The following is a 23,013-nucleotide window of genomic DNA, read 5'->3' on the forward strand; positions in this document are numbered from 1 at the left end:
CTGGGAACCATTCCCTCTGCCCCCATGCTCTTCCTCATATCCCCTGCTGTCCTTCCCCCACTGAGCCAGCAATTTCTTTTTCTTTGTATGTTGAGTTCACATGCTCAGTCCATCCCAAGAGATAAACTAAATGCAAGAGATTCTCGGGGCTAGCCTGGGCCTGCTCAGTTTGAGGAGTGGATGGGCAGCCTATGGAGTTGCAGCTCCTTGACAGAGCTGTTGTTCCAGAGACTGCCCAAGACTCAGATGTCTCCAGCAGAGGTTGGACTAGAGTCTCTCACACACACACCACCCAACTTAGTTCTGACTTAGCCGGAGCCTATCTGTTAGGTCACTGCTTGTGACTGCTCTGTGGGCAGAGGCAGTGGTGAATGTTTCCTCCATTGAGTATGCGGCAGAAGTCAAGAGCTGCAGAGCATGGTGTCTTTGCCAAAGTCAGTTGCAAGCCAAGGTGGAGCCGGGTCACTGACTTCTTTACAAACAGTCAATGTCTGCTTTCCTACCCTGCCCAAACATCAAGTCCCAATGGGTGAAAATTGGTGGGAAGTTGGTGGCAGGAAGGTCCAGAGGTAGGAACATGCTGGAAGAATGGGGTGGTAGTGGATGGTGGCCAGCTACAGAGCAAGGATATGGGGTGTCTAGAGTAGCCTGAGGCTTACAGCATCTCTCACTGTACATCATGAGGATGTGAGTCACCACTGAAAGTCAGCCCTGTCTACGTCCACCTGACCCATGAGCAACAGGGTGTGGTCTTGTCCCCTCCAAGAGGACTTGTGGGAGACACTGCCCTGCAGCCAAGACACCATTATGCCCTCCCTCCCCTATACTGGTAGATGACATCTATCTGTGGACACTCATTCTGGAAGGACAGTGTGGAGTTCACTGCACCCAGAGAGCCACTGGCAAGGGGTGACCTTATGCTTTATGACAAACTAAGTGGAGCACAGTAAGATATAATCTTCCCAACTCAGCAGCTCCTTCCTGGGCTCTGAGGTATAAGGGTGGAGAGTGATGGGCCCAAGGTGTGACCCCGGGAATCATGTCCAGCTCCAGATCTTGCCCATGTAAAGGGCTCTGGATGCTGCTGTGTCCTCTTGGAAGCTTGCCCAGAAGGACCCACTCTCTAGGAAGTCACGGTTTAGCTGAGCATCATCTGAAGCATCCCAGTATCTCTCTTGAATGTCATAGCTTCGGTCAGTACAGCGGCTACTGACTGGTACAAGAAGAAGGACTGTCTATCCCTCATGTTTCATTTGCCTTCCCACACCCTTGTCCTTGCCCAAGTACACTCAGTTCCATGCATGCAGCAATATAGCTCAGCTTCTATAAGCCATGTTACCTGGTCTTCCTTGTGGCTGGAACTGTGGCAGGTTACAGCCAATCAGAGGTGTTGAAGGCATAAGGAAGGCAGGCCAAAGGGAATAAGGATGGGGTAATGCTGCTAGGGTGATGCTGGAGACTGGAGGGGAGGGGAGGGGAAGGTGGACCATGTTCTCACCTTACTGATCCCTCTAGTTTCCTCACCTGACCCTCAGTCTCCACAAAATGATCCTCGTCATTGATTTGAATTTCAATTTCCTGTGAGACCCTTTTGCTCAAACTTGATTTAAAAAAAAAAAAGAGGCTTGAGACCAACTTTTACCCCACAAGCTCCCCTCACCCAGTACCAGTGTAAACAAGGACACCCAAAGATCGAAGACCCCAGTCTCCATGATGTAAGCAACCAGCTCACCCCCCAATCTGACCTATTAGCCACAGAGCCATTTTGCCCAGGGATGCTGATACTTGGATGCCATTTGAAGGGACAGGATTCCCTCCTTCGTGTCTCAGACCTTTCTGTGGCCCCTCCCAAGTGACTGTAAGCACTCTGGCATCTGCCTGGGCCTGAAGAACCTGGTTCCCAAACCTTGAGGCAGAAGTAGCATGGCAGAACACTAGTCCGTGGGTTATTTTAAACTACTTTGAATGCATAGCACATGAATTCTAATTTTCCCACAAAATCTTGTTCTTTCTTTTTAATAACAGGTGATTCTATATTATACTTTTATACTTCATGAAGCAGTCATTATTTCCAACACCATGAGCCAGGGCCATGCACAAAGCCCCAGCTCTCCACTGATTTCTCACACATAGATTTCTGTGGTGGAAACTTTAGGCTGCTAACACAGAGGCAGGCCAGCCCTGGCTCTTGCCATTACAGTCACCATCTGTGGCCCTTCTTTAACTCACTCATGAACAGTCACTGACCACTCCTTGAAATGGTGAGGAGGACATATGACCCCAGGGTCCATATGAGAATGGCTGGAGTTAGTGACCACACCCTGAAGGTCCTGGACAGGTCTAGTTTATGTCCTCGAAAATATGTGTCAGGCCCCTACCATCCAAAACAACTTCTCTACAAAATTCTCTACTGATAAAAGTGGCCAAGGCCTCAGAGTCAGGGTTAGTCTCATCACAGAAATGCAGAAACATGGGAAACTTGTCCTAGTCAGAACTATAAAGAAAATGAAACTGTGGAGAGCCGCATACAGGGCTAGGGAGACGGCTCAGTGGGTACATGCTTGTTATGCAAGCTTGGTGACCTGAGTTCTGATCGCCAGAGCCCATAAAAAGCCAGATGCTACAGAGCAGGCAACTGTGATCTCACACGGCTTCTGAAGAGAGATGGGAGGTGGGAACAGAAGACTCCAGAAGCTGGTGGGTCAGCTAGCCCTGTGCACGCAAAAGCAAACAAGAGACACTCTACTTCAAACAAGACAGAAGATGAAGACTGACACAAGAGCTTGTCCTTTGACCTCCACTTGCATGCCATAACATACATGTGACCACACTTACTCAGATGAACATCACACACACACACACACGTGTTTAAAAAAAGGAAGTCATATATAAAACCTCTGAATTCAACATTCTATCCAAGTCCCACCTACGTGCAAAAGCCTCTGAGTGCCCATGTACACTGCACAAATATATAGACATAGATATTTACATGTACACGTACACACAGGCATGTGTGCTTGCATAAGCACACACATTGCTCATTAATGAACCTGTCATCAAATTCAGTGGACTCATCTGCATGTGTGAAAGACAGACAGGCAGGCAGGCAGAGATAGAGACAAGAGAAAGATACAGTAAGAAACAGATAAAGATACACAAATAGAGAGGCAGACAGCTATCAGAAGAGAAACAAGGCTGTCTCCGCCCTTTTGTTCTGTGAAGAGAGACAATCTTCTGGTTGCGTGAGAGTAGAGTCAGTCTCACTTCTGCTTCCCACTAAACATAACTGGAGTACTGTCTTAATTACTAGCAGAAATCTACTTTTTTTTTTTGAGGCAGAATCTCACTATGTAACCCTAGGTAGCCTGGGACTCCTATGTAGATCAGTAGACCAGGCTGACCTTGAACTCAGAGATCAACCTGACTGCCTCTGCTTCCTGGGTGCTGGGATTACTGATGTGCTCCACCATGTCTGACCTGAAACCATTTCTTGGTCTAGCTGATCTATAACAATAATAACAATAGTAATGGTAATGGCAATAATAATCATCTGTACTACTGAGCCAGTTATACATGTGGGGCATTAGAGCAGCAGTTTGGCTAGTGAGGACCCAGTACCCTTCCTTTTCCACAATAGGAAAGAAACCCACAAAGACTGACACACACTGGCTAGAAAACATCTTCACAGTACAATTCTCCAGCGATTTTGTGCCCGATGAAAACTGAAACTGGATAGAATCCTTCTGCATAAACACACAAAGTAGATGCACACACTTGCATCTGTCTGTCCCTTAAAAACAATGTTCTTTAAAAAAACAATGTTCTTACAAATGCTTTTTTAATTATAAATACCACCTTCTAAGAACAGCAGTATTAAATCAGTTGTTTCTCCAAAAGTCAGTTGTCGCAAATCAACAAACACACACGAGATAGCATGTCAAACACAAGAACGAAAAGAAAAGCTAAAAGCACCCAGTGCAGCAGAATCCCCCTCTCTTTCCACTATTCGGTCCCCTCCAGGGCTCAGCGGAGTTTCTGGTCCCTCCCCTGCAGCTTGTCTTCACCCTCGGAAGCCGAGGCTGCCAAAGATGCTGACGGGTTCCCGGATATAATCCCGCTCTCTCATTCCTCCTACACTGTTTGTTTATGTCCCCATAATCCACTGAACCAGTCAGTGAGAGGTTAATGAAAAAACAACCTTTATTCAGAGGCTGAGCACATGGGAAACATCCAATGGCAGCCTGCCGGCTGCATGCTAGTCAGTCACAGCCACCTGAATCCACGATGGGGTCTCAGCAAAGTCCTCCAAATACAGTCGCTGTACACTCCCCTCCCCTTCTCCCCACAGACCTGGTGGGGCCTGAGTTGGGCAGAAAGACTGAATTGCACAGATCTGACTGATTCTGACAACCAGTAAGTCTACCCAAAATGCTTTTCCCACCGCTGACCAGCAGGGGACTTGAGAGTTCTTACGCATTTTTGCACAAGTCCTGGGAAGTCGTTGTTTGTTTGGTTTTTGTTAGTCCATGTGGAACAGGTCTAACTCTGTAGCATAGGCTAGCCTTAAACTCACATCAATCCTCCTGCCTCAGCCTCCAACGTACTGAAATTAGAGATGTGACATGGCACACCTTGGTTGTTGTGATATTTCACTCTGGGCCTGTGCCCAAGAATTCTTCATTGTTGTACCTTTCCTACCCTCTACAAAAGACAGTTCTTTAGTTCCTCAGGAAGTCAAATTTCAGAACCCATCACAAAGCTAAAACACAAGCACCACGAAGGTCTGCCTGCCCCCCCCCCAAGCTGGAAGCTGGACTGAACGGTAACCAACTCAGCTGTCTTAGTCGGATCCTGGTTGGTGACCCCCCATACTTTCTGGTCACTTCTTTGGTGACCCCCTCTGGTCATCCCTATATGCTTATCTAATGCCAGGATCCAGATACTTCTGGAGGGAACACTGACTTGGAGCACCACAGTCTGAGTCTGGAGAGTCCCTATCAAGCCTAGTGGCTGTGCCATATAGAGGCATTTTTGTCCAGCATCAGATGGGAGTGTGTTTGCTCCCCCAGCCTTTCTGATTACAGGGTGTCCTCTACTATGTGATTCTGGAAAATAGGGTGGGGGGAAAAACTTAGATCTTGAAAAACTACAGAAATAAAAATTCTGACCTTGAGGCATGTTCACTCCACACACACCCTCCGGGTCCCCTGAAATCCTTTGATCCCTTAAAAAGAAAAGCAGAAGCTAACGGAGGGCTACACTGCTGCAGAATGCACGGATGCACCACCTTAAGCCGTAATTATGTGGTGTCTTGAAAGAGCCGCTAGCCAAGTAAGAAGAGCCTGGTTTATACGCCAAGAATAAATGCCCTTTGACTGTAGAAGAAGGGTTATCTAGTCATATTGAGTGTTGCTGCTCTACCTCTGGCTTCTCTTAGCCTTAGTTGTAAATGATAACGAGGCCTACATCTCTCCCAGACCCTGAAGAACAGGGATCATTCCCCAGCACCCTGGATGAAAGCTCCCATCATCCAAAAGAGGTCACAGCCAAGGCCTGGGACACACGGAGTCCCCTGAGTCCTGTTGAGTTTCCGTGTAGAAATGTTTGCTATGTCTGTAAGTCCTGCCCTCGGGGTCAGCAGGAGATTCGTGTCCTATAGAGAACCTGTGGAGGGCAAGGAGGGTCAGGCCAATGCACAATGCCAACAGCCCAATGGGCTTCTGCTGGTAACGAATCGTGAGAGCTGAGCGTGCGGTGATCATGTCCTCTCCTGGACAAATCTTTTAAGTCTGCAAAAATACCCGAAGCTGGTTAAGTCATCTTCGGAGAAGGCAGATGGACCAAGGCACTGAGTTTGGCGTGCGCAGGTACGCTGCTCCAAACCCACAGTCGCCAGGGTAGAGACCGAGGTTACTTTTTCACCCACAGGCAAGTGGTAGCCAAGGCTTTTGCTCACTGGAGGTGGGGGCTCGCGGGGAGGGGAAGCAGCTGTTGATCTGCCTTATTGGAAGCGAAGCACGGCAGCCTCAGGGACCTGCAAAGGGAAATAGGAAAGGAAGGGGATTCCCAGCTGGGAAAAGCCGCCCTGAACATGTGGGTCGAACACCAGCGAAGCGTTGAAGGGAGGTGGTAGGCCGGAGGAGGAGGCCAGCAGTGAAGCGCCCAGAAAGCCCGGCACGGGCTTTGGAACCCTCGAGGCCTCCGCCCCTGAAGCTGGTTTTGGCTTCCCGGCCAAGATGCTGTCGATGCTGAAACTCTTAGACTTGGAATCCTTGGGGGAGCCGCTAGGTGAAGGGCGCAGAGGGGACCCCGGGCGATGCTCCCGTTGGCCGCTCACCATTGCCCCGGCACCGTGGACTGTTCGGTCCCCGTCAGCGTCCCAGGGCTCAGGACTGGACCAGGGAAGGAGCGCTGGCCGCACAGTGCCTCCCGTCGGGGACTGAGCATGATCTGGCGCGCGCAGTGGGCGCGCAGTGGCCAGGCCCGGGCACCCTGCATTGCAGCCCACCTCGGGCTCCGGTGGCTCCGCCCGGGTGCGCTTAGCCTCCGGGGAACCCGCGGCGGGCTTGGGCTTCCTTTTCCTGCGGCGGTAGTTGCCGTTCTCGAACATGTCCAGGCATCGAGGGTCCAGCGTCCAGTAGCTGCCCTTGCCCGGCCGTCCCTTCTCACGCGGCACCTTCACGAAGCACTCGTTCAGCGACAGGTTGTGGCGGATGCTGTTCTGCCAACCCTGGCGGTTGTCGTGGTAGAAGGGGAAACGGTCCATGATGAACTGGTAGATGCCATTCAATGTGACCCTCTGCTCAGGAGCGTCTTGGATCGCCATGGCGATGAGCGCGATGTAGCTGTAAGGCGGCTTCTGCGGGGGCTCCGCACGGCCAGGGCCGGCCAGCGCGGCGGCAGGGGTGAAAGCCAGGGGCAGCCCGGGCCTCTCGGGGCTGTACACATACAGCAGCGGCGAGGCGGCCAGAGCGGCCAGCGGGGGACTGAAGAGGTGGCTCATGGCGACAGCAAACTCTGCGCTCCGCCGCCGGGCAACCTAGGGACTTCGCCCCGCACCAGGGCCCTCCCGGGGAGCCCTCCGTGAGTCTACCCTGCGATCTGCCGCTCTCTCCAGCCGCTGCGCGATCTGTCCCTTCTTCATGGCTTTAAAAATGTTAAATAATTGTTGTAAGTTTGCTATTATGTGTTGACTTAGCGCTGGAAAATAAATTGTCTATGATAAACAGTCCTTGTGTTCTCAGCCCACCCACATTAATTAAAATTTCATTGCTGAAAATCTCCCAGCTCTTCCCTCCACGTGTCCTTTTGATACCAGCCAATCGGTTTCGGGGCTATTCCTCATTTGTTTATAGAATTAGTCTGTTGATAAGTCCGCCCACCCAAGTTGAATCAAGCTGTGTTTATTTGGAAAAATTTCCGGGCACCCAATATATAAACGCACTGATCTGATGTTTGAAATACCACGTCCACCCCTTGACGCTGTAAGCACACAGTCAGAGAGGCAGGATGTGGAGGGACGGGTGGCTCTCCCGAGCTGGGTCTGCTAGGCCAGGAAGGAGGGATGGAGATGGGGGTGGGGAAGCAAAGGGATATATTTTAAGGCTGGTCTGGGGGACTCTCCCACAAAAGATCTTTTATTTCCCCTAAGCTTAATAGGCAATGTAAAGATAGCACCCTACTCTGCATTTTGGGGAGCTGTAAAGACCCTAGACACACCTAGAGCACTCTCTAGGGGACTATTGCCCAGAGGCACATAACAATGCCCCAGGAGACTCAGAGGAAAAGAGGGGACCCCAAGAGCAAACCTTTTTGCAAGGGTGAAAGCAGAGCTCTGGGAAGCTGTAGGTGAACAGAGCACCTGGTCCCTAGATCCATTAAAGATTGCAAAACAGCCCCCCTTAGAAAGTGGGGGGACATCTTTCAGGTCTGGCTAAGGTTGCTAGCAAGGCACACCATAAAGGGGGGGGTGGCAGCTGGCGGGGAGCTGGTGTTCGTGAATGTGGGTCTTTAGCTCCATACTCTGTGCCTTCCTGTTTATAACAAGGAGGGGGGTTACAACAGCTTTACAAGTGTGCACAGCTGGCTGGTGATTACATTAAGCATTTGTGAAGCCTGCATGTTAGTCCCCCCACCCACCCAGGGGTGTAAGCATCCCCCACCCTGGCTCATTTTACTTTTAGCCACGTCAAACTTTGAATCCAAACTCTTGAACGATGCTCATTCCAAAGGGGGCATCTCCCCCAATTGGCTCCCCTCCAGTGGAGTAGGGACTCAGGTTAGTCTCTCTATTCACGATGTCTGCCCAGAGTGTTCTTTGAAGGAAGTGGGAACAGTGTGAAGAACTGGGTTAGTAACTATCTGCTGAATAATTTACCAAAGAGGGGAGTGTTTGGAGGAGGTGCAAGTGGGTAAAAGCCTTCTGCCACCCATTGGAGGTGGACACACCCTGAGCACCAATGAGGGTACCAGCTTTGGACCAGTGGCTGATACCCAGGTAGTCTCTGAACGTGGAGAAGTGGAGTAATGATCGTCCCACTCGCAGGTGAGGAATCTAGAATATAGCTTTCCGGTTTATGATGTCTTAACATCCCACCACAGAGAAGCGAGTAAGGAAATGGAAACTGGAAGTTTTACTCCTGTCTTGGAAAAAAAAAAAAACCAACAACAAAAAGCAAACCAAACAAACAAACACCTGGATTTTGGTGAAAGGTGGGACTGAGGAGTGTTCAGCTAGCCCTGGCCCACTCCACCTCCCTCTGGGACTGCAGATTTCTGAGTTCCAAGAGCAGCTCTGACTACCGGCCTAGGTCCTGGGATTGGGGGAGGGGGGAGAGGTCAGAGTGTATTTCTCCCAGAACCGTGGCTTTCACCAGAATACCCTTTTTAATTCTAGGGTGAAATGTGAGTGAGCAACATCACCTTTGCCACCCGGGTCCCTCGACTCTGAGCTCCCTTAACAGACCCAGACCCAGCAATTCCCTCCCCTCCCCTCCGAAACCCTCCCCAATCCCAGAGATCTCCAGGACCCCAAATCCAGCACGCACCCACGACCCTCCCGATAGGCGCGACCCGCTGAGCTGTCCCGGCGAGTCTTCTGAACCCTAAGGCAAATCTGAGCTTGAATTCCAACAATAATAAACACCGCCCACTTTAGGCGTGGGCTGGTCGCTGGCGGAGACACGCCCGGCAGGTGGGCGGGGCACGGCTAGGAAAGAGGGAAAAGTTTAGAAACCTCCAGCAGAATTGCACCAGCAGTTTGGAGGCTCAGGGCCGGCAGTTGGCAGTGTCTACAAGAGGCTGGAGCCGGTGCACCCGGTCCGGCACGGGCGCGGTCTGCAGCCTGGACTCCCAGGTGACACTCGCAGCCTTAGCCCGGGAGAGCCTGCTATGGGAGGATCCTCGCTCAGGGGTGCATCCCGGCCTTTCCGGGGACTGCGGCGCAAAGGCCAGGAGTCTGCTAGCCTAGGAGCGGATGCGCCCTCGTGCGGAAGCTCAGTCCTCTGAAGACCGACCTGGCCCAGTGGGGGAGCCTTGGAGCAGTGGGTGTCACAGAAAAGAAGAGGGATCTCAACCAGGTTCCTTAAGTGTTCAAATTCCAAACAAAAACAAAAACAACCTCATATGCATTGGGCAGTCAGTTGGAGATAGCCACCTCCCTCCCAGGAGAGGCCCGTGCTCCTCCAGACGCCTGGGAGCAGAATGGGCAGTGGTTTCTGCGTGGGATGAGGACTGACAGCCACATTCCCAGTGCTGGGACAAAGCGGATGTGCGCTCCTCCGGGAGGTTATGTGGAGGAGACAGGCCTCCCAAAAAGCCAGCACCGGGAAGAATGAGAGTCAGGATTCTCTCCCACCACTCCCAGGCACACCCAGAACAAAGTAGGCCTCCAGATGCAGGGCTATCCTGTGTTTTTCTCCCAGCGTCGGCAGTTCTTTTCTACTAAGATGGCAGTATTATAATACTGGGCCTCTGATCTCACCTAGTTCAGCATGTTTAGGTGGGGACTCGGACCTGTCACCTTAATGACAACTTAAAACCGCTGCGGGCGCAGAGTGGTCGCACATGCCTTTAATCCTAGCACTCTGAAGGCAGAGGTAGGCGCATCTCTATGAGTCTGAGGCCAGCCTGGTCTACAGAGCTACTTCCAAGACAGCCAGGGCTACACAGAGAAACCCTGTCTCAAAAAAAAAAAAAAAAAAAAAAAAAAAAAACGGCTGTGGATGGAAAGCATCCTTACTAAAGGGAACTGAGCACCATTGCATGCTGTGCGAAGTGTTTGCATTGAGTCATTCACCTCCACAGCAACTCTAAGAAGCAGTAGGTAGCTTCAGGCATCTTATCACAACTACTCAGGAGGCTGAAGCAGGAGGAGCCCAAGTTCAAGGTCTGTCTGGATTGCACAGTGAGTTCTAAACAAGTTGGACAACTTAGTGAGACCAAGTCCCAAAATGTAAAACACAAAATACCAAAAAAAAAAAAAGTAAATTAGGGCTATCACTCAGTTGATAGAACACTTGCCTAACACTCAGGAAGCCCACATAAATCAGGCTCTGTGGCCTATGCCAGTAATTCCAGCACCTAAGGAGTAGAAGCAGAAGGATCAGAAGTTCAAAGACATCCTCAGCTACATGTTGAGTTTGAGGTCAGCCTGAGCTACATGAGAACCTGTCTGAAAAGGAGGGGCTGGAGAGATGGTTTAGTAGTTAAGAGCACTTACTATTCTTCTGAAGGAGGACCCAAGTTTGGTTCTCAGCACCCACATAGAGTAGCTAACAACCACTTTTTAACTCCAGCTTCTGGGGCAGAATAATTAAATAATAATAAAATATTCTTAAGTAAAGTGATTTGTAAGGATGGTGATGTGACACTTGCCTAGCATGTGTGAAATCCAGGATTTAGTTCCCAGTAGTACACACACACACACACACACACACACAAAATAAAGAAAAAAAAACATTTGTTATTTCCATTTTCAGACCAAGAAACTGAAGCCCAGTAAGTTCACTTGTCTCTGTTCTCCCATGGAGACCTGTCCAAAGATAGGGACACAACCATATTGCAACAGCCACCCTGTATGTGGCACTCAGGACCCCTGTGCAAAGACTTCCTTCTCAAGCCCTTGCAGCAGCCTGAAGGATCCACCCACTCTATAGAGTATGAAACTGAGGCTAAGTCACAGAGGACTCCCCAGTTACTGCCACTTGGGCAACTGGCAGAACGCAGAACGGGAATCAGAAGCCACAGGTTGTCCTCAAAGGTGGACTCAGTGGGACCTGAATGCTCAGGAAAGAGAGGAAGGGTGGCAGAAGTGTGCAGCCCTGGTGCTAGGAGCCTCAGGGTACCCCTGAATCCTAACGCACAAACCCAGAAGGCTTTCTTTCTCCTCCCCTCCCCCTGTGAAAAGAGCCTAGTTGAGTCTGCCCCCCCCACTTCCCCTAGGGGGTGTAGATGGGGGTAGGGCCTGAAGAAAAGGGCCTGGTCAGCTGATGCTAAGTGGGGCCCAGAGAGCAGAGCAGGGTTTCCCAAATGACATACTTATTTATAGAGCACCTTGTTCCCAGAAAGGACGGGAAGGCTCCCAAGGAGGCCCCGAGGGCACATCCACTACCCCACTCAAAGCCACCCAAATAGGCAAGATAGACAACAGAATCCCTCCTGAGAGAGCTCTCACTAATGTTAGAGTGATACTAGAGCTGGAACTGCAGCCACCATTAAAACTCTATTTCACAAACCAAAGAAGTATCACTTAAGACACTGGCCTCAAAGCTTAAGGGAATGGGATGATGTTAAAACTGTTTATAGGGCCTGGAATGGTGCTGGGGCTTCAACTGCAGACAGAGTCCCTAGGAGGCAGGGTCCTGGGGAATAGTGGAGTCCGGACTGGAAGGCCATAGCTATTTAACAGTCATCCAGGCTTCTCACCCCAGTGGCTGGGGACTGGAGACCGGACCCAAAAACACAAGGCAGAATAGGCATGGTTGAACAGAATCCAGTGGCAGAACTCCATGGCAGAATGGGGCAGACTGAAGCCTCCTACTACCCAGCTCTCTTCATCACCTAGGAAGTCTGCACCTTTGTCACTGCCACTCCCTCCACCTCAGCTCTGCAAGTGCTCAGGGCCACATTTGGACACTTAGGAAGTCAACAGTACCCAAAGGGACAGGCACCATCAATCAAACAATACCTATGGCAGATGCTTATCTGCAGGGATGTTGAAAAGAAAGAAGGCTGATAAAATTAAAGGTGCATGGCCTTCCCAGGCCTAGTCACCAATTAGGCTAGTGGCTGCCCACCTCCTAAATGCTACCCGGGAGGCATGCTACCCCCTTCCTTACATGCCTGTGTCAAAAAGCAAACATTTCAAACGCCTTGGCAGTGGAAGGCAAGCAAGAAAGGCGGGCAGGGAATGCTTCACAAAGTTGGGAAAGCATTCCAAATATTCTGAGCTGGGTAACTGGGGGGGGGCAGTCGGTGCCACTCTGTGGCTCTGTCCCAGCCCGTGCTCTACCTGAAACAGACACCAGACTTTAGACACCATCCCTACCTGAGCCACCCACTGACCCATCTTCAGGTCACAGCTGTTGGACAGGAATGTTCAGTGATGAGGTAGTTTTGGGGGAGCTCTGGAGACTGTGTGAGTCTTGAGGCAACTTCCCCATGTCTTTATTCATACTTACCTGTTCTGATTTACAACAAAATCAGAGACTCCTGCCCCTGCCTTTGGATTTGGGAGTGGAGACGACCGATGAAGAACACGTTAGTCAACAGACCTCGTTTACCAGAGTGCTGAAAAACGTTTTCCTACAGGGTGAAATCTGCCAGCCTTTCCCAGAGCCCAGACCGGAGAGTATAGGGGAGAGGACCCTGAAGGGTATGAGGCAAGTACCAGCATTCCCTGGAGCCTTCATCTTCTCCTTCTAACTTTCGATCTTCATTTAGTTCAGTAAGAAAGAGGTAAGAGTGGTAAACTGGTCTATCTTGGGATCCCTGGTGATGCCCAGACGACAATGGTTCATGCCTTGAGATGTAGGAGTCGAATTCCCAGTTGTACACATTCTGGACCAAAGTCACTGTCACTGTTTTCATCTGCTGTGACAGGCCACCTGAGCCAGGCAGTGAGGGCTATAGCTGCAGAATCAAACTGGTTTGGGGAGAAGTCTGAGCAGGGACCAGGCTAGAAGGCACTTCCTGAAAACTGCCGCTGTGGGGGCATAACTCCAGCCTAAGAAGCACGATGCTCCCAGCCGGTGTCTGGGTTGGGAGTGAGAGGCATGGAGGGCTCTCTGCAGACCCGAATCTGCCAAAACTGGTTGGAGGGTTTATCAGTGCATTTGGTTAAGGCCAGCTGGTACTCGGGGTAAACCCACAGGAACTTCTCCGTCTCTCCACCAGGGTTGCAGGGCTTCTTTTGTCTTTATCTACCCCATCTTTGTGATCTGCCTAGCTGCATCGTCTTCTTGGGTCGTGGTTATCAGACAAGGCTGCGTTTGGGGGGACAGACAGAATTACACAGAGAGCTGGACTACCTGGGGTAGGCACTCCAGGCCTTCCATCTTGGAACTCGTTGTCCCCTTTTCCTGGAATGTCCTGGACTTGCCAGGGACAGAGCGGCCTAAGGAAGACGGTGTAGGGTAGTGAGTGGATCAAAGACACTCTATGTCTCCGTAGAAGTTCTAATGCAAGGACTATCCAGTTCTCAGACAGGCTGCTAAGACCCTAATAGTGTAGCCTGACCTTGCCTCCTTGCTGCTGGCAACACTGGGGGAGGGCACATCCCGGTTTATCTGAAGAGTGGTGATAAGCCCCGATTCCTAAGGAGCCGGCTGGAGCTGCCGAAGTCTGAGGTGAGCAAAGCTGTGAACGAGCCTAAGAATTAGAAACCAACCTTCTGAGCCTATCCTTCTTCTTCTGGCTGCCCTGAGGAAGCGACATCCTAGACCAACACTTCCCAGGGCCCCATTTTCCACACTGCTGCTCCAGGAGGCCTGGAAAAAGCCTGGAACACAAGCTGGTTGCTTGTGTGCTAAGAAAAGGAAAGACATTGCATAGGGCCGGCTCCGGGTTTTTTTCTCTAGCTACCTACTCCAAAAGGGTTCTCTTTAAGAACTGCTCCCCCAACCACCTCCTTTCTTTCCCTGGGTCAGTCACAAGGCACCAGGAGTTCCAAATCTTAAGATGAGGGCAAGCTTTCAGGGAGGCCCCTAAAACATCTGGGAAAGGAGAGCGCCAGCTGGCTAGGAAGCAGTTCGCTTCTCCTGGGGCAAGTGGTTTGAAGAGAGTGATGCAAAATGAAACCAGTGTTAGGAGGCACCAGAGATCTCCAGTGCTCCTCCTAAGCTGCTCTGGCACAGGAACTAAGGCATACCTGGCCCCCCAAATCAAGCCCTCAGCTTCCCCACTTCATAGACGGTAATGAAGCATGGGCCACCTTCTGGTGCTACAGGTTGAAGGATTGCCTTCACATACAGGGAGAATTATCAGGATTCAAACTTCCCTTAATTCTATTTCAAAATAGCATAAATAGAAAACTTGTAGTTTTAGCAGTAACATAATACACGTGTTACAGTGGCCACCACTGAGCCAAGCAGATGACCTTCTGTAAAGTTCCCCCTTGGCTAGCATGTTCTATGCAGGAAGACCTTCCATAGGCACAGTACAGGTTACCAACTGGGACAGGAATCCATGATGCTTAGCGTATAGCGTAAGGTCCAACACACAGGCCTGTAATGAAGTTGTACCTTTCAGCCAGCAGAAAAATAAGAAAGACACCCCCCCAACCGGGAGCATCCAAGGTTTGTCCCTATCCCCCCAAAAAAAATTAAGAAAAGAAAATCAGAAAGAAAAATAAGCTCCTTGTTCTTTAGCATGCAGAACAACAGATCGATTTTAGCGCTAAAATATCAAGTTTATGAGGGGCCCGGTGGCTTCCCTTTTCACCACAGGGGGTAGATATTTGAAGCCCAAATTGAGAAATAAATCAGACCTAAAGTCACTTCTAATCTGATCCTCAAAGCCACTCATTAAACTCAAGACATCAACCCTCTTTCGCTCTTACTGGTGCAGTTCAAACGCTAACAGGGGCCACAAGTCCGCATTCAAGGAAGTGGAGGGAGCAGGGACTCACCCGGACTCTGCCTCAGCTGAGCCGGGCAAGCTGTGACCGTTTGTCCATTCTGTTTCTCCCTTAAACAGGGGACAGCTGGACACTAAGATGGAGTGACACCATTTTGTTTTGACAATTGGCAAGAGTTTTCTGCATCCCAAAAAGCTTTTCGTTCAGAGGCCAGCTAGTTGCCCTCAGGCAATCCTGTCCATGTGTGTGGGGAGGACAGATCTGCAGGCTGCCTTGAGAGAAAAATCCCAGGGTGGGATAGATTCTTCAGCAAATCTAGAGCCCTCTCTAATACTAAATGAGAGCTCCGTTGTCCCATGACACGTACATGCACGTAGCAGGCCACCTGCACCATAAAAATAATCACAAGTGGGTTTTACTACAACTTATTTTTTTAATTCAAGAATACAAAGACACTGTCCGAACTTTGGGCAGAAAAACAGCATGGGTTTATTTTAAGGTAAATACAACATTGAGACCACATAAGACAAACACAAGTGAAGTTAAAATCTTAAGTCTTTCTGTGTCTTTTAGGAATACTCCCGATGGCGTCTACTGTACAAAGCCATCATACTTCCTAAATTAAAAGTATCAGATACTTTACTTCGTTATCCACCACCAACAAAAAAATAAATTATTTTCTTGTTTTGTAAAAGACCTGCAGTTGGGGAAAGAATTCTATTTTATCATGGTACTGTGAGGAGAAAACCCACATAGCTTTCTTGAATTCAATTTGGCAGAAACGGTTGGGCAAGATGAAGCCTTATCCAGTGGACACAACTTTAAATATTATATTAAAGGCTCTGGGCAACAACAAAATCCGCACTCGTTTACAGAAGGCACCTTATCCAGAGACACCTCTTGCACCCGTGGGGAGTCTCCACAGAAAGTCATTAGGGGTCCCTGCGGGATTTGGTCCATAAACTAATCTGTGAAGCCCCAAAGGGAGCAGGCGCAGCATCCGGGTAGGGGAAGGAAATTGTTAAAAATCGGTATTTCGTTTCGGTGGGTTGCGTCCCCGTTAGAGGGACTCGCTGGGATCTCAGAAACCGAGTTGTGGATAAGTTACCTGCGAGTTGCGCGGAGCTCTCTGCTCCCGGGTCTGAGAGAGGGGTGCGTTCCGTCGCTTTCTGCGGCTCCGTCAAAGAGGGTCCCATGGGGAGGCGAAGCCGGTGCGGGCCTGGGGTAAGGGCGGGCTGCGAGCCTCAGTATTTGGTGCAGTCATAGGAGTAGGGGGCCGCATGGCGGTAGAGGGACGGTGTGGCTCGGTAGGGCAGCTGACAGCTCGCATTGCTCACCTGGGACTCCCCGAGGGTCGAGTTTTCCAGTCCCAGCCGGTGCGAGTTGAACATCTCCCGGACATTGGGGAAAGTTTGCTGTTGGGTGGCGAACGTGTGACCGGGGAGGTGGCTCAGGTCCCCGCTATGGTTCAGGTACCAGGAGGTGGCCTGGGTGGCAGGCTGTGGCGCTGGCGGGGGCTGCGGGGCGGGCGGCGGCGCCTGCGGGTGGAGGTGGCCGTGATGCTGATGGTGGTGGCTCGCGGCCCCCAGCGCGCCCTCTTGGCCAGCCGCGAGGTTGAGAGCTCCGAGCGGGGAGCCGGGGCCGCTCGGGTGGTCCGACAGAGCCTCGTCCAGGGCCGGTGGGACGCACACGTGCGTGGGTCGCTCGGCCCCGGTGTACAGGCTCATGGCCCGCATGCTGCACTGGTAGCCTGCGGAGCCCGCCGCCTCCAGGCCCTGCGCGCACGGTTGTGCATAAGCGGCCGGTGGCGCGGGAGCGTAAGGCAGAGCCAGCGGCGGCACTACCAGGCCGGCGCGCGCGGCCGCCGGGCTCAGATCGCCGCCCGGAGGCGACGTGCGCAGCGTCATGATGGTCTCCACGCTGAAACCTGGCAGCCCGTTGGGCGCCGCGGCGTGGTGCTCAGGCAGCGAGCCGTCAGGGGAGCCAGCGGGAGTGGAGGCTGCGCTGCGGGGACTGGCCTGCAGCGCGCCCTCGGGGCTCAATGTCTCCACCTTGGTGATGACCGGCAGCGCGGGTGACGCCGCCTCGCTCTTGACCACCACCTTCTTCTCGGCCTCCTTGGGCGCGTCCGCTACCGGGGTCCCCGTCGGGGCGCCCTTGGCTGGGGCCGAAGGCGGCTCCTTGAGGTGGGCCCGCTCCTCCTTGTCCTTGGGCACGTCCTTCTTCTTGAAGCGCCGGCGTCGCCGTAGAAAGCTGCCATTCTCGAACATGTTGTAGGAGTCCGGGTCGAGCGTCCAGTAGCTGCCCTTGCCCGGCTTCTTGTCGTCGCGCGGCACCTTCACGAAGCACTCATTGAGCGACAGGTTGTGGCGAATGCTGTTCTGCCAGCCCTGCTTGTTCTCGCGGTAGAAGGGGAAGCGGTCCATAATGAACTGGTAGATGCCATTCAGGGTGATCTTCTTCTCGGGGGCGTTCTGGATCGCCATGGTGATGAGCGCGATGTAGCTGTAAGGCGGCTTCACCAGGTCCTTGGGCGCCGCGGGCTGGTGGTGGTAGGGCGCGTAGGAACGGCCCATGCCGGCGCCGTACTGCTCCGGGTGGCCGGAGTAGACGCCCATGGGGCTGGCCATGCCGCCGTAGCTGCCCGCTGCCCGGTAGTAGTTTTGCTCGCTCAAGTAGGGTACCACTCCCAAGGCGTTGGGGTCCGACACCGAGTAGCGCGCCTGCATGCTGCGTCCCAGACGCCCGGCCGCCGCCTGTGCGCACCGACTGCGGCGAGCGAGGCCTGGAGCAGGAGAGCAGGAGGAAACGGGGCGGCGCGGGCAGCCCCTTCTCGGGGCAGCGTCGCGAGCCAAGCGCCGAAGGCGCCGGAGCTCGGGCCGACCGGGAGCGCTTGGGTTCAGCCGACCGGGCGAGTCAGCATCCTGGAGGGCGCGCCTGGGGCGGCCCCGCTGGCCGCGTGCTCTCGGCCCGGCGGGTGGCAACCCTGAACTGGCGGCGGAGATGCCACGCGCGATCGTGGAGCGAGACCGACTCTTCTGAACGCTAGGAAAGAAGACCGCGGCTCTCGGGGTCCCGCCAGCAGAACGACAGCCCGCAGCCTCAGCGAGCTGGGGTACGGAGAGGCTGCCCAGCCGAGCCCGGAAAAAGAAGCAAAGTCCCTTTTAGGGATTGGGAAAAGTTTCAAAAGTCTTCAGGCTCAAAGCGAGTTTTTACTTTCCTCAGGCCGCGCCTCCTTCAGGAAGTTTGAACCAATCATCGGGTAGCTTGAGAAGGATGGAACCAATCAGGGCGAGAAGCGCTGGAATCCGTCGGCTCTAAGACCCAGCTGCTCTTAGCCAGATTTCCCCCCCACCTCACCCCCTGTAGCCGAAGTTAACTTGAGGACTTTAAAAATAAGTTACATCTTATTAAATTTTATTTTATTATCACATTTTGTTTAACGAAACCACGTGTCCAGAGCAAAAAATAAAAACATGTTTCTTTGCAAAAAAAAAAGAGAGGTTTAATTTGGAATTTAAAATCGAATTGATGAAGTTGGGCAAAGGTCTGACCCGACCAAGACCTTGTAAGTAGCAATGATCCTAAAGATTTTTCTTATTAACGAGTGAAAAGGCGAATAATTAGATTTCTTAATTATCGGAGTCTAGTTGTTATGGGTTCAGAGCAAACGGATTGAGCCGGCAGGGCCTTCTGAACGCAATGGTGAATAATCCACAGAGCACTTCGAGATCCGAGTGTTGAAGAAGAACCCACAAAGGAGGCCCGGTGGTAGAATTAGGGTCCTCTCGCTCCCACGCCTGGGGGTCGGGCTGGGAAGGAAGCTCTGGGAAAGCCAAGATGGGAGCAATGATCCTCAGTCTTCGCGGTGACTTGGGTGACCGATCTGCGTCCTCCAGCCCATTTTGTGGGGCTCAGGCAAGCGCGTGAACCCACGGCTTGTTTTCTCCCTCTTCTCTCGCGTAGAAGCGCGGGCTAGCCTCCCATGTCACCATCTGGCTGCTCTCCCTTCTCGCCAGCTATTAAATTGTTTTGGCAAGCCTACTCCCGCGCTGCCCGAAGGTGTCCCCGCGTGGGGAGCCCTAGGCCTGCTTTCCACCCGGGGCTTCACCTTCTGAGATTTACGAAGAGTGCCGCACTGAGTGGCCTCCGACCGGCTTCCCTGGCCCGCGAAGGATCCCATTCAGTGGTCAGCATCTTTGGGGCCCTGTAAATTGACTAACTGTATTTCAGTCTGTTTTGCTGAGTTTTGATAAGGTGAGCTGGGACCAAGGATTCCTTAGAGGATCTGGAAACTGAAGGATTTTTATCTTTGCCAGCCTTGATGCTCAGCGACACCGTGGTCTCCGACCTTCAGCTTTCTCCTTCCCTCTAGGAATCCCAGGGACGGTTTGTTTATTTGTGGAATGGTTATTTATTCCTTTAACACCTCCGGTCGTCATCGGATCCCCGCCCCGCTTCCCCAGAAGCACTGGAACATCCCTTCGGAAAGGATCCATGTCCCCAGAACCTTCTGGAAGTTGTTGGTCCGGTTGGGTAGGGAAGATGGGCGACAGATAAAACATTTGTTTCAACTTTTCGTGCCCCCTCATTAGATTTTCAGCAAAAGTCTGCGAGACATTAGAGCCCTCTTTTTCAGCTTTGACGCTGGAGCAGATGACATTAGTGGCATCGCATGAATTATCATCGAAACAATCAAATAAAATATTTGTGTGTGATATCTTTGACTACATAACTTCAGACTTTAAAAGGAAGGGAGGTACAGGGCCGCCTAATCTGAAATATCTTGGGAAACACACACACACTCACACACACACACACACATTTGGCTGTTCTGGATTTTTCTTTGACGTGTTTCCCCTTCCCACTTTAAGCAGCAAAATAAGGCTTCGGGGCGCAGGTCGGGTACCTGTCGGTAGGCGTTTACGCCTTCTCCTCTACTCTCAGGCTCCCACTCAGACCTTATTGTTCCAACACCCCCTAATGTATTTGTGTTCGTGTGGGCTTTTTATGGAGGGGAGTTGTAATGACTATGACAGAAACTGCCTTTCCCCCCTGAAGCTCGTGGCAGGCAATGTTGATTTTTTTTCTCACGATTTTGCTGGAAATTCCACTCACTGAAGCGCTCCACCCCAATCTGTGGGCTTCCTGCAGTAAATAGGACACTATTTACTCTGCTTTTATGAAGTGTGTGTGTGTGTGTGTGTGTGTTTTAAATACCTTTATCAAAGCACAGGGCAGAAACCAAAGGACTCCGACTATGAAATCTAACTCCCCAAAGGCCACTTTCTGCCTGTTGTATTCCCAGGTTTAAACCAGAGTCTGCTACAAAGAATTTTGGTTTAGCAGTCACATACAGTCAGTCACCCCTTCTCCCAAAGAAGGGGCTGGTGGCTCCTCGGGAGGCTCAGAGAGTCGGTAGTGACATTCCTCCGCTCTGGACCTGAGCTTCTCCAGCTTATATAGAGCAATGAGAGATCTGTTTGTTCCGGTTTATAAAATAACATTGCACACACCTGGACTTGGCAGGAACCACGTCATGCGGCAGCCGGCAGCCTGAAGCCTGCTGAGGCCTCAGCCCTCTAAGAGTTGATACATTCTTGCTTACTTATTGCCGGTTCCTTCTCTTCCTTGTCTCGTTGTCAGCGAGACGAAAGCAAATCAGACCTCAGGGGACCCTGTGTGTTAGTTAAATAATAAGCGATGAAAAGGGCAGAGAGGTGCCTCCCCCCGCATCCCGAGGGCCTTTCTTTCTCGGCAGACGCCACGGCTCCATCACCTGGAGACAAGCACTCCGTGGTCGATGGTGCCATCGTGAGGCCAACTAGGAAACTACAGCGGAAAAAAAAGAAAAAGAAAAAGAAAGGAAAGCCAGACAGGTTTGGTTCTAATGAAGGTGCTGACACCTTGTGGACACCAGGACGCTTTGCACTGTAACAATAAAGCCTGCAAAAACTCAGAAAGAAGGTTAAGACAACTGCGCCTGTCGCTTAGCTTACAAAAGTCATTTCTCATAGCTTTGCCATGTGTCAAAGCTGCTGGGCAACAGAAATATCTTTTGAGACTTCTGGAAGTTTCCAGGGAAGCAAGGAAGTTCTGCACATCCTGGCTGGCTAGAAGGCCCGATTCACCCCCACAGGGTTGTTGAACAAATTGCCTGCCACCTACGGAGGTGTGTTGTGGGAGGGCTGGGAAGTTGAGCAGAGAGAGATGATTGGGGTGTGTGATGACAGGCTGGGTGTGGAGGGTCTGGAGACTTCTGCCTCCAGGCCTGGTGTGGACCAGTGTAGAGAAGCTGGAAGCCAGTTTTCTTCTCAGCTCTTCTCTCAGTATCCTTTGGGCTCAGGACATGCCTTCAGTTTTAGGAATGAGATAGCAGAGGAGTCCCAGATTCCCAGGCTACTTGGGAACTGTCCTGTGGTTACACATGGGCAGAGAGCCTTCCTCACTCTTGAAACAAGGTCTTGCTGTGTAGACCAGGCTGGAACTCCCAAAGATATACCTGTTTCTGTTTTCTGAGTGTTAGGGTTAAAGGAATTAATCAGAACTGTTATCTATTATTTATTTATTCATTTATTTTAGTTTTTCAGGCAGAGCCTGGAAAACAGCCCTTGTGACTTGGCCTAGAAATTACATTTTTTTTAGGACAGAAGTTTCAGCCCTTGATAGATTCAAATTCATTTTCCTGAGAACAGCTTTTTCAGGAGTTGGGATGGTGAAGAGAAAGTTGAGGGTGGAATAGTCAGAGGGCACTAAGGAAACCCAATGACTACATGCAGTGCTTGATGCTAGGTGGTAGAAAGTTTAAAACAAATAAAGGGCAGGTCTGAGAGAATCGGAATCCAGAGTGTGTGTAGCACAGCCATCTTCCCCAGGTTAAGATTCCTGAGTGAGATAGGACTTGTGCTCAGGCAAGCATATGTCCTGCCTGTAGCGGACACATGTCATAATATTTAGGGCTGATGCCACAGTCTCTGCAACTCTAGAGAGCAGAGTGATTGCCTGGCACACAAGGCCATGAGTTCCATCCTAGCAATGCAAAGGAAGGGAGGGAGAGGAGAGGGAGGGACGGAAGGAACCAAGGGAGCAGAAGTAAATACTCACCAATGGTAGTACCTTAGTCTGTTTCCTGTGGCTGCCTGTGACAAAATACTCTGACAGAGGTAATTTAAAGAGTTCATTTCAGCTCACAGTCCCTCATCGTGTGGGGGAAGGGGGATCTTGTCACAATGCAGGCAGCTACTCACATTGCAGCCACAGAGCTAGTGTTCAACTCCATTATGTTTCATACAGTCCAGAACTCCAGTCAGGGAATGGAGATGTCTTCAATGCTACATCTTCCCACCACAGTTAGTAGCATCAGGATAATCCCCACAGACAAGCTCAGAGTCCCCTGTGAGTATAGGTTCTGTCAGGGTTGACAATTAGTGCTAACACAGGTGACAGGAATAGGAAAGAGAGTCCTATAACTGCAACAAAGTGGTGGTTTCTTAAATGCTCCATTGTAGTACTATTGCAATTTTTCTGTAAGTTTGGACATTTTCAAAATCAAAACATCATTATAACTCTGAAAACAGAAAAAAAGACAGAAAGCAAAGGTCTTCCCATAGCAGTGAGTGGAGACTGTTCATCAAGAATCACCAAGTGTCCCCTCTCCCCCTGTTTTGGGATTTTCTAAAACTCCAGTCAAGAATGACTGTGATGTTGTGAACTCCTGTGACTCCCTGTGGGAGCCTGCACTGGGAGGTGAGAAATGAATTTGACCTTCCCCCAGGGGCGTGGGGAGAATAAAGGTAAGGAGGTAGATATTTGGTGTTTGTGGGTTTGTAGCCCACCAGATTGACATCCCCAGCCCTGAGCCTGAGCCACACTCAGATTCCCCAATTTGGACTGGTGACTCCAAGCAGCCATTAAGGCTGACACTGGGACCTCACAGG

General features: G+C 51.2%; 2 protein-coding genes across 2 annotated transcripts; both read right to left on the minus strand.

Moving 5' to 3' along the window:
• Positions 1–3,821: 3,821 nt before the first annotated feature.
• On the minus strand, positions 3,822–9,126 carry Foxl1 (forkhead box L1). The gene is made up of 2 exons (XM_005073107.4): positions 9,048–9,126; positions 3,822–7,146 (listed from the first exon to the last, which is right to left on the minus strand). Exon 2 carries the CDS (start codon positions 7,001–7,003, stop codon positions 6,002–6,004), a length of 1,002 nt encoding a protein of 333 aa, XP_005073164.1. The 5' UTR covers positions 7,004–7,146; positions 9,048–9,126; the 3' UTR covers positions 3,822–6,001.
• Positions 9,127–15,541: 6,415 nt separating this feature from the next.
• Positions 15,542–18,402, minus strand: Foxc2 (forkhead box C2). The gene has a single exon (XM_005073106.4). It carries the CDS (start codon positions 17,803–17,805, stop codon positions 16,321–16,323), a length of 1,485 nt encoding a protein of 494 aa, XP_005073163.1. The 5' UTR covers positions 17,806–18,402; the 3' UTR covers positions 15,542–16,320.
• Between the last annotated feature and the right edge of the window lie 4,611 nt (positions 18,403–23,013).

Source organism: Mesocricetus auratus, unplaced genomic scaffold (genome assembly GCF_017639785.1).
Source record: "Mesocricetus auratus isolate SY011 unplaced genomic scaffold, BCM_Maur_2.0 Super-Scaffold_6723, whole genome shotgun sequence".
NCBI lineage: Eukaryota > Metazoa > Chordata > Mammalia > Rodentia > Cricetidae > Mesocricetus > Mesocricetus auratus.

Excerpts from the sequence above, each read along its gene's own strand:
- Foxl1 (XM_005073107.4), bottom strand. The coding sequence starts at position 7,003 with ATGAGCCACCTCTTCAGTCCCCCGCTGGCCGCTCTGGCCGCCTCGCCG.
- Foxc2 (XM_005073106.4), bottom strand. The coding sequence starts at position 17,805 with ATGCAGGCGCGCTACTCGGTGTCGGACCCCAACGCCTTGGGAGTGGTA.